Source organism: Leguminivora glycinivorella, chromosome 8, assembly GCF_023078275.1.
Source record: "Leguminivora glycinivorella isolate SPB_JAAS2020 chromosome 8, LegGlyc_1.1, whole genome shotgun sequence".
NCBI classification, from domain to species: Eukaryota; Metazoa; Arthropoda; class Insecta; order Lepidoptera; family Tortricidae; genus Leguminivora; species Leguminivora glycinivorella.
Window position 1 is genome coordinate 14,796,380 of NC_062978.1, and position 17,755 is coordinate 14,814,134.

General features: G+C 40.8%; 2 protein-coding genes across 3 annotated transcripts; both read right to left on the reverse strand.

Moving 5' to 3' along the window:
- Positions 1-240: 240 nt before the first annotated feature.
- LOC125228801 (leucine--tRNA ligase, cytoplasmic) lies at positions 241-13,157 on the reverse strand. The gene is made up of 12 exons (XM_048133485.1): positions 13,076-13,157; positions 12,401-12,610; positions 6,075-6,446; positions 5,479-5,723; positions 4,415-5,313; positions 4,004-4,262; positions 3,353-3,717; positions 3,125-3,216; positions 2,748-2,924; positions 2,163-2,417; positions 1,519-1,728; positions 241-495 (listed from the first exon to the last, which is right to left on the reverse strand). Exons 1-12 carry the CDS (start codon positions 13,076-13,078, stop codon positions 256-258), a joined length of 3,327 nt encoding a protein of 1,108 aa, XP_047989442.1. The 5' UTR covers positions 13,079-13,157; the 3' UTR covers positions 241-255.
- A 30-nt stretch (positions 13,158-13,187) lies between these two features.
- On the reverse strand, positions 13,188-14,714 carry LOC125229187. 2 transcript variants are annotated; one of them, XM_048133980.1, is made up of 2 exons: positions 13,625-14,714; positions 13,188-13,303 (listed from the first exon to the last, which is right to left on the reverse strand). In XM_048133980.1, exons 1-2 carry the CDS (start codon positions 14,693-14,695, stop codon positions 13,247-13,249), a joined length of 1,128 nt encoding a protein of 375 aa, XP_047989937.1. In that variant the 5' UTR covers positions 14,696-14,714; the 3' UTR covers positions 13,188-13,246. The 2 variants fall into 2 exon arrangements, with proteins under 2 accessions (XP_047989937.1, XP_047989936.1); XM_048133979.1 differs by having other exon boundaries at positions 13,207-13,303; positions 13,621-14,714.
- Between the last annotated feature and the right edge of the window lie 3,041 nt (positions 14,715-17,755).

Here is a 17,755-nt window from a genome sequence, read left to right on the forward strand (position 1 = left end):
CCTGATTTGTCGTATGCTTGGTGACCGCGAGTCGCCCTGTAAGGGCCATCTTGTTGTATTGATCTGTGACGCTGGACGGAGACACTGACACTGCCATGTACATTATAAAGCGTGTCTCGCTTTGATCCAGAATGACTGTCAAACTTGGGCTTTGTAGGAAGTTTCTTTACACACCGCCAGAGACGGCGCGGTGCTGAACGAGAGGTAAGGCAAGTCGGGCGCGCAGTCTAAAGTAATATCAAAAAGTTGGCGCCACTAACCTTTGATAGCCTTGACTTCCTTGGCAAGCTTCGCCTTGATCTTGTCAACCGTGTCCTGATCCGCGAGCGCCACGTGCGCCGTGAAGAGGCCGCTCATTGGCTGCGGGTTGACAACGGTCACGGGCACTGCTGGTGTGGCACTGAACGATATATGAGGCAAGCCGGGCGCGCAGTCCTCGCGCGTCTTCTCCGGCGCGCTCGGGTCCTCGGTGTACTTTACTTCGAGGTTATCCAGCTGAAAAACACAAGATTTCGTAGTTATTTCGATGAAATAAGAAGGACCCTCGTGCTTGGCAAACAAGGAACACGAACGTGTGGAGTGGTGTTTGCCTGATCTGTTTGGTGGTGATCGGTGTCGGTTTTTTTTCTCACATATCAAAGGAGTGTTCGAAAAACAGACATGTTCCCAATGCGTGAGAGGCCCACTGAGGGTGCCGTGTTTGTGTTTGGCTTTGTGGCAAAAACCAAGCCTAAGGAGCCGCTATAAAATAAGTTTATTTTTCGTTAATTTTAAAAACAATGAAACAGATTTCGGGGTCGATTTTATTATTGTTTATGATATAATCAAATGTTATGGCGATGTCGTAACTAAGAGCAGTTACGTATCGAATTATTTATTGTTACAGATAAGTGGTTTTATCTGAAGGTCAATGGAGTAGCGAGACTTTGTTAGGCCTTAAGTATCAGAGTTTTTTTTATATATATCAGCCTATTTTAGTGTCCCACTGCTAGGTAAAGTGACACTGCTATGCTCAGGCAACAACTTTAGGTTAGTAATTTTAACCTTACTCTGACACTAAACCTCTTGGTTGTCGATAGAGTTCATATTGAAATTAAACGATTCAAATCAATTAACCCTGGAGATTACCTTACTGTATTCAAAGATGGTGGACACTAGACTTACATCTAATGTGTTGAGCAGATACTGACTGTTGTCCTTGAGCATGACCATCTCGTCGAAGTACACGAACATTCGAGATTTATAAAGTACTAGCCTTTGCCCGCGGCTTCGCTTTATACTCGAAAATTGTGGAATGCTCCATACAAACTTCCACCACTCATTTTAGGTATTTGGGGCGATTACAAAGAGACAAAAAGTAGCCTATGTCACTCTCCATCCCTTCAACTATCTCCACTTAAAAAATCACGTCAATTCGTCGCTCCGTTTTGCCGTGAAAGACGGATAAACAAACAGACACACACACTTTCCCTTTTATAATATTAGTATGGATTGAAAGATAGCGGGCGTTAAACTTACATCTAAAGTGTTGAGCAGATACTGCCGGTTGTCCTTGAGCACGGCCATCTCGTCGAACGGCAGGCCGACGGACAGCGCGTCCAGCCCGATGCGCTCCACGTGCTCGCGCGTCATCTGCACGAAGGGCATCACCCGCTTCATGTACTTCTTCAGCTCAGGGAGGGCACCGAGCTTGCTGGAGATCACCTTGTTGTCCGGGAGGCCTGAGGGCTGAGGAAAACAATACGGTGAGATTAATGTAGACACTGAAATTGGGACACGTCACGTATCGTTACAAGTCTAGGGGTCATATGTCCCTATGGCCCCATGGGCCCATATTGGTCCATATGGTCCTAGACCGCGTCAAAGTGGAGAGAAATCACTGTTGGTCACGATCCTCGGCCATGAGGGAACGACTGAGAAGATTGTTACAAGTTCATTGCCAAGATAACATAGAAGATTTTATGTAATAACAAGATACTGAGTACTTCCATAAACTTTCTTGAAGAGAATGACGCACTACTACCGCACGTACCGACCCAGATGACGGCCATATCTTGTTTCTAGGTTTGGTCGCACTAAGACTGTTCGAGTGGATCCTTCAGGAACAAATGTGGGAATACATAAGACAGTACCTTACATGATGTCATTGTAAAACTACTCACCCCATATAGCTCCTTCAGCGTAGTTAGAATGATGTGTTGCCACCGCGGGTACTCTTTAGCGACCCAGATAACAGCAGTGTCCGGTTTCCGCTCAGGCTTGGGCGCTTCTCCCTTCTTCGGTTTCTTGACAGCGCAGTGGTTCTTCAGGTAGACGCGGAAGGAGTGCGTGGCCTCCATGAGGTAGTTGCTCGCCTTCACGGCCGCCTCGTCCACATCGCCGGCCACCGGCCAGCGGGCGTGCAGGATGCTGGTTGTCTGTTAACATAATGTTTTCTTTTAAAATAGTTTATATTGCCTAATTTCATACATTCTGCACGCGCAAAGGCATTGACACCTCATCTGCTATTAAATTTCACAAACGTCATTTCGGTCAATAAAAAAAACGAAATAATACTAAAAGAGCCATGTGTTCGTGATCGTTATAACGTATTCTATCAGAAAAAATATACATTTGCCTATCTTCAAAAAAATTTACCTACCTAATTGTTTTGAAACAGTTGAAGACTTTCTCAGCGACAGCGATGAGATAATGAAAACTTAGATATAGATTTCCATCTCCTGTATTTGTTAAAGCTCGTTACTCACGTGCCCCAGCAGCCGCCACACGTGCTCGGCCACGTGCGGGCACACGGGCGCGAGCAGGCGCGCCTGTGTGTCGATGTAGCGGGTGACCAGCTCCGCGTGCAAGCTGCAGTCCGCGCACAGCTCGCGGTACTTGTCACGCGCCGCCTGCAGCTCGAACACGCCTGTCTTCAGCGCTTCCTGTGTCACAAAACAAAATTCTATCATAAAGTACTAGCGAGAGCTTTAGAGATAGGGATGGGCCTTTCGAATGAGGAAATATACCAACTGGAGGAGGGTTGCCAGAGATCGCGACAACTGGAGGAAGATAGTGGAGGAGGCCAAGACCCACAAAGGGTTGTGGCCTCATATCGGAAGGAAGTAAGATGGGGTTAACTAACCTTGAACAACATCTTGTCGTAGCTTTCATCAGTCTGCTTGATTTTAGTGTTCATCTCGCTTATAAACACTTTATCGTGGAAATTGTATTCCCCTGAAACATTTATCATGTTAGTCTAAAGTGTCCAAATCTACAGCAATGACAACATTGAATGCTGTGGAAATAAGAATGAATTGTTTCAAGAAAAATCAAAATTAACTGTAAATGCAAATTGATTTTATGGTCTTGCCTGTTCTCAATGTCGATTTCGCAGCCATCATTTCCTTCACCCACTCAATAAACGTGTACAGTCTCAAAATGGCGGCGTCCGCCGTGCTCTCCACAAAGTTGGCATCCTCCACGGAATCCCCAGAGTCCGCCAGGGTCAGTCTCATGCCGTCCGCGCTAAACTTCTCAATACTCTCCGACAGAGTTAAGAAGTTCCCATCGCTCTTGGACATCTTAGCGGAGTTCAACATTAAATGGCCGTTGGCTCGGATGCCTTTAGGCCACTTGTCCTCCTCGCTTGGCCAGATCGCGCAGTGGTTGTAGATGTAGTAGGTTAAGTGGTTTTGGATCAAGTCTTTGCCAGATACTCTTACGTCGACTGGGTACCTAAAAAGCAACGATAGAATCAGAGAAAGTTAACTACAGAATATTGGGATTGCAGCATCATAAAAATTATGAGCATCTGCATTACAATTTCTTGAAAGTTGTACAACTTCTTATTTGTCTATGGCACCATAATAAAAAGTACCTACGTATTGAGCTCGTAAAAACATCCAACAATTATAGAATAATCGCCCAATTGAAAGGTTCATTCAAAATTTAATTTATTACAATGAAAGTAAATTCTAGTAATCACTCAGCAGTATACTTAAAAATACTTCAGTTAACTTACCAAAAGTTGAAAGACTGCTTCATCAGATCCAGCGACTTCTTCGGTATTTTAGAGTGCTTAGGGAACGGAGCGTCCTTAAAGAAGATGTAGTTCCAGACCTCGATCGTCATCTGCTCCGGCGCGATCTGCAGCGCGTTGGGCGCGTCGCCGCGGAACGAGCCGCCTTGCAGGTAGTGCGCTACTGTGTAGTACGCGTTGTAGATCGTCGAGTCGGATAGGGACTCGATCAGCCATTGCTGGTCCCATGGCAGTTTTGTACCTAACGGAAAAGCATGCAATGGGGGTCATTACTGAGGCTTATACCTAAATTATGATATATCGAAACTAGCTAAATTGTAAAGTCCGGGGTGATTATTAGAAAAACAAACTGGGGGAGTTAGTATAGAAGAATATAACTCATTGAATACGTACCCAGTCCGTACGTCCTTGAGCAGGCATACTCGTGTAGCCACCTCAGCGTGGCCTGGAAGTTCTTGCGCACTTCATCGTGGTAGGTGTTGACGCCGGTCAGCGCGCGCTCTGCCTGCGCCTTCCACTCCTCGTTCCCGTAGTCTAAGTACCACTGGTCGCACAGAGCCACCACGCACTCGTCTCCCGACCGAGATATTATAGTTTTCTCAGGCTCGAAATAAACTACCGCGCCCTTTTCCTCTACAAGCTTATTCTGCAGAAGTTTTTTCACATCCTGAATTTTTTGTCCGGCGTAATCCCCAACAAGCAAAACACCATCATAGAAACCTTTCAGGTACACCAACTCCTTAGCCTCTGCAAGCTTATCTTTGTCGTTTTGACTTTGGATTTTGAGCTTCTCATACATAGTCACGGCGGCTAGATTACCGATTTCCGGGATTTCGAGGATCGGCACCGGCTTGAAGGGAAGGACCATGTCGTCTGCGATACCGTATTTTTCCCGGAAGGCGGGTTTTTTCTGCAGGTCGACTAAAGCGGCGTAATCGTCAGGAGAGTCTGAGGGCACGCTCGTGACGATGCCGGTACCTTTGTCCTCTTTGATCGTCAACATCGGCAGAGCGTAGATCTTGTTATAGTTCGTCAACGGTGATTTGAGGGCTACACCGAGTAGCTCCTGACCGGCGATTTCCTTAAGGACCTGGAAATCTCCATCTTTCTTGGTGAAGCCCTGGTAGGCCATGTTCCTGGCGGCGCGGCGCGTGCACACGAATACACCGTCCTTGACGGTCTCGAACGCTATGTACTTGATGTCGGGATGAACCCAGCAGTTTGTCTGCCCGTACATGGTCTCTGGCCGTAGAGTTGCCGCTACTAAGCTAACTTTCTTACCCTTGAAAGACCTAAAAAGAAACTAAACTTTTTATATTTATTTTTACATGCGAGGCTCAAGAACTCTGGTAAAAAAAAAACTAAAAGGTGTAAGTCATACATCTCATAAATTCATAAAACGAAAAGAATTTGAATGTTACTAAGATCATTTTAACTGCCCTAGAAAACCCGCTTACTTAAAGATCTCCGGCAGCGGTTCGAGCACCTCCATTTTAACGAGCGTGTACTCCTGCGGGCCGGCGCCCTCGCCCGCGCTGCGGTCGTGGTCCATGCACGGCTGCTTGTCCAGCGGCGAGAAGATCGTGTGCCGCTTGCCGTACTTGATCTTGTTCCGTTCGCGCAGGTGGTGGAACTGCCATTGGACGAATGAGTCGAAGAACGGATTCGCGTCCGTCGTGATGAACTTGCGGCGCCAGTCCACCTGTTGATCACATGTGTAAAACAATAAACAAAAACACGAACCCGAATATAGAAAATCCTTCTGGGTAAATTAAATGCTGTCTGAGCGTTAGCAGTGATCCCTGTGTCAGCTAATAGGCTAAATATAAATCTGCTGTTCTTAGATTGCAATCAGTATGATTGTTGTGAAATTTACTGAGCAAGTTCAATGCAATATAATTTTTTTTCAAATTTTTTATACAGCTTACAGAGTGGATAGTTTACTTAGCACAATTAAATTCAACTCAGACAATGTTTTAAATATTATGCCTGTGCACCTTTATTAAAGTGATATTTAGCAAATAATTTCTATAAAAATTTAATCAATAATTACATGTATACCCATCCTCTTCAGATCGTTCACAGCCCGCGGCGGGAAATAATCCAGCCAGTAATGTTCATCAGCAAACAGCTTGATCTCGTCCTCTGGCACCCCCAGACTCCTCATGATTTGCCACTGATACTTGGCAGAGCCAGTTTTAGCTACAGCCTTACTTTTTTTTCCTTTGCTCTTGTCTTTTGGTACTAAATCAGTCTCCTCTTTCACAGTGACCTCTTCCTCCTCTGGGAAAACAGGAGGACAGCCGAATAGTTCCATCTCTCTCTTCAGCTTATCAGCACATGCTTTGATTGGCATGCCAGTGCAGTGGAAGCCAAAAGGGAATAGCACCATTTTTCCTTTCAGTCTGTAGTATCTTGTTGCAAACTGTTGAAATATAAAGGTGTAAAATGACGAGTATTGAAATGCTGTCCTATGATTGAAGTGTGCATTTTTAATATGATTATTAAAAATTTAAATCAATCATTCTAATATAAAAATTGTATGATAGTAGTAATAGGAATAAAGGTGGAAAAATATCTGAACATTTTGGGATACTTACTAGAATGCGTGTCATTGTGGATAAAAAATTATTCTGGTTCTGATTAGAATTAGAAAAACCATAATGATTTGAGAATGGGATGAAATACATTTTATCCAAATAGCCAATAATAACATAACATGTGTCACTGAGGAAATATTGAATTCAATCAATAGGCTACTTGACCCTTTTTAAAGTTTGTCTTATATTATTACTGTCCAATTAACCGGAAAAAAAATCACTATATTTTATTATGACCTATAAACAGCAAAAAATATTTTTAAAGAATACTATTACGTAATCAGGCAAACACAACATCAGCCATGTCATTTATAGATTTTCTGTAAATAAAGTCATCAGTGCGAAAACAACACTTTCTGACAATTTAAGTACAAGGCATAAAGGTCATTATGTCAGTGGTTGATTTGAAATTAATTCTATGATGTCACTACATGGCCGACAGCGTTTTCGGTGGGCAAAATTAAAAAAAAATACTCACATTTTTGAATTAAAAATATGTAGTCATCATACACATTTAATACCCAAAATCATTATATATTGGTTTCTTATGTCAAGGTTTTACTGAAGACAATCATTTATTGTGCCAAATTAGATATGAGTCTAGTAGCCTATAAGTGAATGGGTTATTAATCTTCTGGAAATCTTCAAAGATAAGGTAATGTGGGTAGATATGACTAATTGCAGGTACCTACAGTTTCGTACTATATTCAATCCAGCATTATATTTCCTCGCTTCATTGTTCGATATAATTATTAAGTTTACATTATTGTAGTTTATTTAATCTACTGGCAACATATTGCACGCTTATTTTAGAGATTTATAAAAAATAAGTATTTCAATTGGCTCTAAACCTTCCCCCCCCACCCTCAGGTCGGTGTCAACCGGCGGTGGGATCCTCATTATTTTTTCGTGCACGGCAACAGACGCACGCGTCCACTGCACTATCTTTTGATACTAAGTTTATCTTGGTTGTTGGCAATGCCAAAGCGTAAAACGCACTAACCAAGAAAAACAGTGGACTAGTATTTTTATCATCATCTACGGATGATCACACAACGCGTACTTTTAACAAGACGCGAGCCTGGGGTTGACCGTGAGTCAACACGAAGGCAGCCGGGGGTTGACCGTGAGTCAACACGAAGGCATAACTCATGTAAGACATGGTGATTCTATTACGAACACATGTTGATATGAACATTAGTTACTGAATGTTATCCGCGAGATAACACTAAGTAAGACGCGCATTCGCGCATATGGGTGAAACACTGAGAGAAATTTGCATTGTGAATTTAACAAGTTCGACTTGTTGCGGTTTATCCGTTTGAATCAGCCAAACGTATGTTTAAAACAATATGTGTCAGGTTGTTTTTATAAAATCGACTTGTTGATTCAAATGACAAGTAGCTTGTTATTTGAACCAAAAAGCACGTAGGTGCTATTTTAACCAAAAAATTTGTTGAACGAACATGAAACTGGTTGTATTTTCTCTCAGTGTACCCACAATTTTGGTACTATTTTTATTTTAGTTTTTATAAAACTAAATTATGGCTTGCTTTTTGTTCTGTTCAGAAAGCATCGTTGCTTTCTCGAACAAGAAGTCACGGAGACCGAAATGGTACATTCCGGACAACCAACTCGATTACCAGGACTCTAATTCTCCATACATCGAGAATGTTCCGGAGATCTTACCTGAAGACGCAACACCCTGCGGGTACGGCGCCAGGCTCAACTCCTGAAAATTCAGCTCCAAAAGTACCTGATTTGGACCCAGACCTGGTTACCGTGTTTAGGTGAGGCTATATACCGAACATACACCCATACTTGGGGAAAAATTCACGGTAACTTAGCCTCCCCTTGGCTATCATTAGTCCGCAAGGGTTTACCAAATATTTGAAGGATAAGATATTAAAAGAATACCTTATCTCCGAAAATTGTACGCATTTAGATGCTTCATGCAGACATTTCTGCGGCCATTACAGCCATGCTGTTTGTGGCAGCTGCCAGTTGGGTGTAGGCATTACAGCCATAAACCGAGCTATTACTGTTCTATTGACGTCTGATGATATATAAGATCACTGCTATCAAGCTGTTAAGCGACAGTTGTCGCATCTTATCAGACTTGCATTATTGCAAAACCCAAGCACGTACAAGGCTTGTCACACCCAGGTTATAAAAACCCTTTTTGACCATAATTCAAGATGCGGGCGATTTACTCTATGGAGTAAACTCCCGGAAAACATAAAAGCCTCAAAAGTAATTGAGAAACAATGGCTACAGATAAAAAAGTCTGTATATTCGGGAAAGAGCGACACGGCTCCATCAACTTCGACAACAACGTCGGCGCGCAACCAATACCAGTTTCAGGGAAACGGGTCAGGCCCTCCTCGTTACCAGTCGAAAACGGCGGGGGGGAGCCCAGAGAAAGGACAGCAGTCAACCAACCCCGAACCCTCCAGCTAGACCAGCGGGCCAGGGCAAGCCCCGTGCCACTCCTCAACAATGAGTCAGTTACCTCACGCTGGTAAAATAAAATATTATGATTGCTGGTCAAAAATAACATCAAATGAAGTTATTTTAGATTCGCTTAAAAACGGTTGCTCTGTAACTTTTGAACGTCCGGTTTTTTCAAGACGTTGTACCCCAAAAATAAATTGGAGTAGTGGAAAAGCCGTTATGGAGGTACGTCCAAAATTTAATTCAGCTGGATGCAGTTGTCCCTTGCATCCCACAGCATGACCAGTTTATTTCGAGAACGTTTTTGTCACAAAAATCTATGACACCAAACGTTTTATTCCAAATCTCGAAAAGCTGAACAAATTTATTCCTAGAGAACATTTCAAAATGGAAAACCACAGACCAACTGTTAAGCTTATACTTACCAACAGGTAGATTCATGGCTACAGTTGATTTGAAGGAAGCTTACCCACTGATTCTTATTGCGAGACATTGCCGCAAATATCTGAGCGTCCATTTTGAAGATGAAAACCCTAGTTTATTAACTTAAATGAATTTACGGCTTTGTCTTATGGTCTTTTTTAGCGCGGTATTTTATGTGTCGGGTACTCTTATGTAGAGTGTTTACGAAACGTAAACGTTAACCTACTAGAATGCTTGTGCTTTGTCATAAACTATACTAATAGGACATTAAAACCGCGACAGGTTTGTCGAGACTTAGGTTTTATGTTCAAACTCAGTCGATTTTTTTTTACCTACGGGAAAAACGTAAGAAAATCAACGTGATGGTTAGAAAATCTCTGTCACTACACTCTTGTTCCGTTAGAGAATTATCTCAACTGATCGGAGTACTTATTGACGCATGCCCTGCAGCTAAATTTGGGTGGCTATATACTAAAATTCTAGAACGCCAAAAATTTCTAGCCTTGCAACGCGACCCAAACTATAGTAAGAAAATTAAATTACCGAAACTAATATTAAATGATCCGAACTGGGGGATGAATATTATATTCTCTTGCACACGGAGCGTCGAGATCCGAGGAAAAAGCTTTCCACATAAACCATTTGGAAATGTTAGCAGTATGTTTACCTCTTAATATTTCTCTAATGACCGTCGTTGTGACTGTTTTATATTAATTCGTATAGACAATACGAAAGCTATAACTGATATAAGCGATGAAAATCGCATGGGCAGCGTTCAATTTCGAAATTTGAACGACCCTTTCAGACGGATTTGGCAGTGGTGCGAAGAAGCGAAACCTTTGGTTTTTTTGCATCGTATATAAATATTAAATATACGAAAGACATTATATATTATAGAAGTGATACCCGGTCTGTATCATGAAATGTGAATCTCGATACTGCATGGGAACTATCTCATGAAGCGTTTATACTGCTACGCATAATGTAGGTATACTGCTGGTGAGCCTGATGTTGATCTTTTCTCTTCTCGCTCCAATGTCAAATGTACACTTACTTATCATGGTGGAAATACCATGCATCAGCTGTATAGATGCTTTTACACTAGACTTTTATAGTTTCCCTCCATTGCCGATCATTTTAAAATCTTTAAAAAAGATAATCTATGACAAAGTAACAGGAAGTTTAGCTTCCCCGTCTGGCAATCCCAAGCGTAGTTTCCTTTGTTAATGTCACTAGTAAAATCCGATATTATTTACATGAGCCCCGAAGAACATAAGGTCTGTTCTGATCACAGCACCAGGAATCCGTTCCACGAGCGCCTTTTCCTGGGTGCAGCGGTGCTCTCCGGTAAAGGTTATCTGAGGAAACTTCATGTGATCGCATCTATTTCTAAAAATACCATTCAGCAATATAACGTTTCGTTTAAACGTGATTTAAACTATGGTGGACATTTTGATCACAGCAGGATCGTCATATTATGGATCCATAAACAATCATAAGGTCAGCATTATCCCTGTTTCTCAGGACAAAAAAAAAAAAAAAAAAAAAAACAGAACATGTTAAACGTTTGTTAAAACGCATATTTAAAATGAGACCTAATTTTCCAAAATATACTTACTCTTGGGATCCAAAAATAGTATTGGATTACATTGATGAATGGTATCCAAATACGACTATATCTTTAGAGCAGATTACCTAGGTACTAAAAAGCTTGTCGTATTATTGGCATTATGCACTGCCCATCGCGTGCCAACATTCTTACTGATTAAATGAGTGAATATACACTACCCAAATGGGGTAAAAATTATCGTGTCAGATATAACCATCTGCCCCGACATACTTATACTGTTCCTTTCGTACCTTAAAAAAAACGTGTCGCGCGACTTCGGTCCTTCGCGAGTATCTCACTCTAACAAGCGATAAAAGGCCTCCGAACTCAGAACACCTCTTATTAACTGCGAAGCGCCCTCACAGGGACGCGATGGCACAGTCAATAAGCAGGTGGATAAAACAAGTACTAGCGGAGATCGGGATGGACGTGGCAACATTTAGTGCACACAGGCACTCGCCATACTACCACGTCTACTGCCGTTTCGGCATGGGTCAATGTTTGACATTATCAGAAAAACTGCGGGTTGGACCTCAACCTCGCAAATATTTCCTAAATTCTGCCATCGTCAAATAGTTGACGAAGACCTATTTGCAAGATCAGTTTGCTATAATTAATTATGAACTGTGTTACTGAATAAGACTGATCTTGTGTATAAATTACATAATTATGTAATTGCTAGTTGTTTAGTAATAATTATGTAACAAAATTTAATGATAAATATTTAATTTTGTTTTCACAATTGGCATCCGCAAAACTTTGTCTCTAAACAACTACAATAATGTAAACTTAATAATTATATCGAACAATGAAGCGAGGAAATATAATATATGATCAAACGAGCTTCGCAAGCGAAGTTCGATCGATATTATATGACTCGCTTCATTGGAAGATATAATTACCCTCCCTCCCGATACACCCAGATTCCAAAGTTTTGCTTAGAATAATCTCTGAAAATAATGAGGATCCCACCGCCGGTTGACACCGACCTGAGGGTGGGGGGGGAAGGTTTAGAGCCAATTGAAATACTTATTTTTTATAAATCTCTAAAATAAGCGTGCAATATGTTGCCAGTAGATTAAATAAACTACAATAATGTAAACTTAATAATTATATCTTCCAATGAAGCGAGTCATATAATATCGATCGAACTTCGCTTACGAAGCTCGTTTGATCATATATAATTATGAAACACTGCTTTAAAAAACTTATATTTAGTAACTCTAGGACAGGGGTCTCCAAGACATATAATTTAATAATGCACTGGCTACAATATTATTAAAAACATTTTACCTCGCATTTGGAAAGTGAAAAAGTATGCCCTAAATGCAGTCTGCCATTCATATATGGGAAGGGGAAAGTGCACATAAACTTCTCGTGAGGCTGACCATCAGTAGGCGCCTCAACCTCAAAGATTTTCTCTGCTTCCCATCTTTCTTGAACCTGCTTCTCTATTTCCTGAAGGTATTCCACCTTAAAGGTCCCTTTCCGATCCAGTGTTGCCTGAAATGATGTTCACATGGTTACATTGAATATTTATACTTTTCAACTATTCAAGAAAATGTAATGGAGGAAATATTTGAGAAAAGAGGCTGTACAAAATCCACCATGAGAAAAATTACAATTGTCTCTCTGTAGAGCATGCTATACAGAGATCATTTAAAAAAAATTACATCCTCTTACATCAGACTTTTAGAATTTTAGAATTTTAGATCAAAGTTTGAATTAGGATTATACTTTATTCTACTATTAATTTAACTAGAACAGATAACACTGAGGATAGGTTCATGATTTAATTGAAACCTATTGGCCTGATTATTTATAAAATATATTTTATACATTTTTCTGTCAAGTTACAAACAAAATATGGTACGAATAATATGTGTTGGCATAACCTTTATTATAAGTTAAAATGAATTCATAAAGTAAAAAAAAGTGAAATATGAATTCGAATTTTATAATTATTACCATTTTCTCTGTATATTTTAGGCAGATAAAACTAAATTTTCTTTTATATTTCCCAGAACACACGTTGCGCTTTTCGAACGAACTATCACCTCAAACCACTTCACTTCACTTTTTTTAGTCTATGGCTACCGCGCAGTTAAGCACAATTCTGCCAAAAACGAGTATCGAACTTCACACGGCATGAGGATAGAAAATAAACATAGAGCAAAAAGATAGACTGGGTAATACCTGCAGAACAATATAAGAAAATGACAAACAAAAATTACTTATTCTAAACAAACATTCTTTTGATTATTATATTATTATAATTTAATACAAAAACAAACATTTATGTTCAACACTAAGTAAAAAAGGTGCCTTTTAAAGGACAATATTGTTTTTTGACATAAATTTACTTATAGCATACACCACTTTATTATTACTAGTTAGGTACAACAATGAAGACATATTAGTAGGTAAAGGTACATTAATATTTGGAAGGTAGGAATAAAGATCAGGAGATTTGTTGTTTAGCGGACAGTTAAAGAAAATATGATCAATATTACCAACTTCAGTACCACAGTCGCATATAGGAGAATCTTTCATTTTAAAACTATGTAATTGCTCGGACGAACAAACACGACCTAATCTGAGTCTAATAATAATGCTAGTGTGTCTTTTAGAAAGAGATCTATTTTTGAAAAACCATGGACGGGATGGGATAGATGGCTGAATTTCAGAAAAGAAGCATTTCTTAGCACGGGTCCATCGGGTAGCCCATTTTTTCTTCATGAACTCGAAGGGGATGTTCAGGATATCAGGCGAATATATTTTAAAAAAGGAGTCATCCCCATCAAGAACAGCTTCTTTGGCGGCTATGTCCGCCTTCTCATTACCTACTATGCCCGAGTGACTAGGGATCCAAACAAATACTATCTCTAAGCCAGCAGAATGGCATTCAAAAATTTTGTTTTTTAGTTGACAAATAAGATAGCTACGTGCGAAATTCTTGAAAGGGCGTAACATAATAGACTGAATTGCACTGAGACAGTCAGAAAAAATTACGCATTTTGGCAACTTATGGACAAAGATATATTCTAGAGCTTTTAAGAGGGCCAAGCATTCACCAGAAAATACTGACGCTTCAGGAGGAAGTTTAAATTTTGCTAAGATATCCGAGTTTGATATGAGAAAAGCTGCCCCTACACAACCCTGATCCGATAATTTAGATGCATCAGTAAAAAAGAGCCGATGACCTGAATAGTATGAGTGAACAAACTTAGAGAAAGTCGAATTAGCAGAAGGAGACCCTTTATCTATGCCAATATTAGTTACGACTTTGGGTACATGCGTAAGAGCCTCGAAAGGAACAGAATAAATAGGTAGAGTAGAAGATTTCATAATAGGGGGTTTAAGAGCTGCTATTTTCACTAGACTATTAACCAAATTGGGTTGATCTTTATTACGCCAGTATGCTTTGCTTGACCCATATAATTGAAGAAGACGCAGTTTTGGGAGAAGAGGATGAGAAGATAGTGCAGAGATACCAAATAAAAAGCGGTCTGCAAGAAGTTGCCGTCTTAAATCCAACGGAGGATCCACACATTCAACCTGGATAGCTCTGTTTGGGGAAGGCTTCATGGCACCCGTAACAATTCTGAGAGCCCTCATATGAATACGTTCTAGCACAGTGAGAGCTGATTTATTACAGGGTTCGAATATAAAAGTACCAAAATCTAAAAGGCTGCGGATTAAAGCGTTATATAACAATTTTTGAGAATATGGGTGGGCTCCCCACCAAGCACCTGATAGGGCCTTAAGAATGTTAATATTCCTTTCGCATTTTTTAGCTATATAAGAAAGATGAGAAGAGCCCACAAATCTCCGATCAAAGAACACTCCAAGAAATTTAACAGAATCTACTAAGGGGATAGGCTCCTCATTAAAAACAAAACGACAGGCTGGAGTAATCAGACTTCTAGAGAACACAATGGCCGAACTTTTAGCTGAAGATAAGGAGAGACCATGCATATTTAACCATGAACCTAATGATACTAAAGCCCCATTAACCATTTCCACAGCACGAAGTGGACTTTTATCTGAGCAGTAGAGGACTACATCATCTGCATATTGTAACAATCTGCAAGCCCAATTTACCGACTTATCAAGGTCAAACGAATAAATATTAAAAGAATCGGGCTCAGGACTGAGCCCTGAGGTAGGCCTTTCCATGTGTGACGTACAGCCTTAACTTCACCCTGCCATCTCACGTTGATAATTCTGAACATCAGCAAATTACAAATAAAATTGACTACCTTAGGAGAGATATTCAGTTGGGACAATTTATCTCTAAGTACAGATAGAAGAACATTATCATACGCGGATGAGATGTCAAGAAAAACTGCAGCCATAGACTCACCCCTAGAGAATGATAACCGAATGTCAGTAGATAATATACTGTGACTATCAGTGATACTTTTTCCCTTCCTAAAACCAAACTGGAAACGAGGAAGAATACCTCGACTTTCCAAAAACCAATCCAGACGGTTTTTCAACAGATGCTCCATAATCTTACAAAGAGTGGACGAAAGGGCAATAGGGCGGTAAGATGAACCAAGATTGGAGTCCTTGCCGGGTTTAGGAATCGGGATGACAAATTGTTCCTTCCAGGAGTCGGGGACAAGTCCAGAGCTAAAGAAGGTGTTAATAAGATCTAAGTAATAAGAGACAGCCGTCATACTAGATCTGGTTAAAAAGGAATATGAGAGACCATCGGGGCCGGGAGAAGAATCAGAAAGGGAGTCCATGACAAGTTGTAATTCGGAAAGATGAAAAGGAGAAGATAAGAAGTCATCATAATTAGGGAGTTCAGTATTCTTAGATGGAAGTTCAGACCAGTTAGGCACATAAGGAGGAGCCAGTTTATCGGAAAATTCATACAGCCAAGAAGGACAGTTAGAAAAGGACGAGGGCGGAGACGACGAGGAGCAGGCATTTCTGAAAGATTTAATACTGCGCCATACAACTGAAGGATGAGTGGCTGGAGATAAAGATTCGCAGAACTTTGTCCAACCATCTCTTTTTTTCGAAAGCAGTATTTTTTTAGTTTTGGCTTGCACCCTTTTTAAGTTCAGATAATTTTCCATGGTCATCTCAGACGAGAAAGCCCTTTCTGCAGATTTTCTATCCTTAACCAGAGAGGTACACTCGGAATCCCACCAGGGAGGAGAAGGGCGACGATTAGAAGAAACATTCTTGAGGGGTATGGCCACTTCAGCTGAATCCAATAAAACCTGGCAAAAAAGGTTATAGCAATGTAGACAGTTGGATCGAGAGACAGGCGGCAAAGACTTCATTTTATTTTCTGTAAGAATAGAGAAAAGGGGCCAGTCAGCCATGGCTAACTTAAACTTTTGAAGAGGAGGGGGAGCCGAAGGAGGTTGGAAGCTAGAAGAATAAGTAATAAGCAAAGGAAAGTGGTCACTCCCAAAACTAAAAGGCAGAACATCCCAGGAAAGAAGAGAAGACAGGGAAGGTGAACAAATAGAGATGTCAACTGCTGAGGGATTCTGAGACGGAGCGGTGCGTCGAGTAGGACGACCATCGTTTAGAACACACAAATTAAACGAGTCCATAAACTGGAGCATTTTTCGACCTGATGCATTGGTGAGATGAGAACCCCAAAGAGAGTGGTGGCAATTGAAATCACCTAACATAAGATAAGGACCAGGGACATTATCCAAGAGAGACCAAAAGTCATTAATAATAGTAGCAGAGGGGTGAGGAATATATACAGATATTACTGTAAAGTTGAAAATTTTACATGCAACGATATAAAGAGAAGGGTGAGATGGGATGTTAAAGAGGGAGAAGTCAATATCTTTCCGAATCAAAAGGGCACAGCCATCGTGACCTTTTGGATTATCCTGTCTTAGACATACATAATTTGGACAGTTAAAATGAGAATCAGGTTTTAACCAGGTTTCAGAAATAGCTAAACAGACAGGATTGTATTTCCGAATGACATACAGAAGATCAGTCTTGTTACGACTGATGCTCCTGATGTTCCACTGGATAAAATTGACCGCCATTTTCATAAGGCCCACAGACAGGGCCACTGGAAAGGAAGGGAGATAAATCCTTTAAACTACTGGCAACGTTGGACGGTAGAGAGATAGCATTTTGCTGAAGAGTAGATACAAGAGACGAGATCACCGAATAGAGCATAGGTAAAATATGGACCAAAGAAAACAGTTCAGTCGGCGCTGGTGCAACTGGAGAAGAACATTGGCTACTAAATGGACCATTCCTAAACATAACCCCATTAGCAGGTTGAGGAGCATTGTAGTCTGCTACTAAGGCCCTGTGAGATTTCTCATCATACCCATGAGGGTTAGATAGGGCAGGAGTTTTTTTTTGAATTAAAACAGTTTTTTTATAAGACTTCGTTTGAGCAGCTTCATTGTACGGTCTGCGAGCTTTAGGAATCTTTCTATCCGCCTCCTGATAGGATAAACTTTCATCTCCCATTATTCTTTTTATCTGTTGTTGCCTGATGAATTCGGAACAAACCTTGTCCGTAGCACAATGTTTACCTAAGCAGTTAAGGCAGGATGGGACAGCCGAACAGGTACTGCCTTCATGAGGCTGAGCACATTTGGAACAACGAGGACGAGACCGGCATTGCGCCCGAACATGGCC

Coding starts and splice junctions, on each gene's coding strand:
- LOC125228801 (XM_048133485.1), bottom strand. Junction 3,718..4,003: donor AAGCAGTCTTTCAACTTTTG/GTAAGTTAACTG, acceptor GTTGCTTTTTAG/GTACCCAGTCGACGTAAGAG. Junction 2,925..3,124: donor ACGACAAGATGTTGTTCAAG/GTTAGTTAACCC, acceptor TTTGTGACACAG/GAAGCGCTGAAGACAGGCGT.
- LOC125229187 (XM_048133979.1), bottom strand. CDS start 14,695: ATGAAGCCTTCCCCAAACAGAGCTATCCAGGTTGAATGTGTGGATCCT. Junction 13,304..13,620: donor CGACTGTGGTACTGAAGTTG/GTAATATTGATC, acceptor ATTGTTCTGCAG/GTATTACCCAGTCTATCTTT.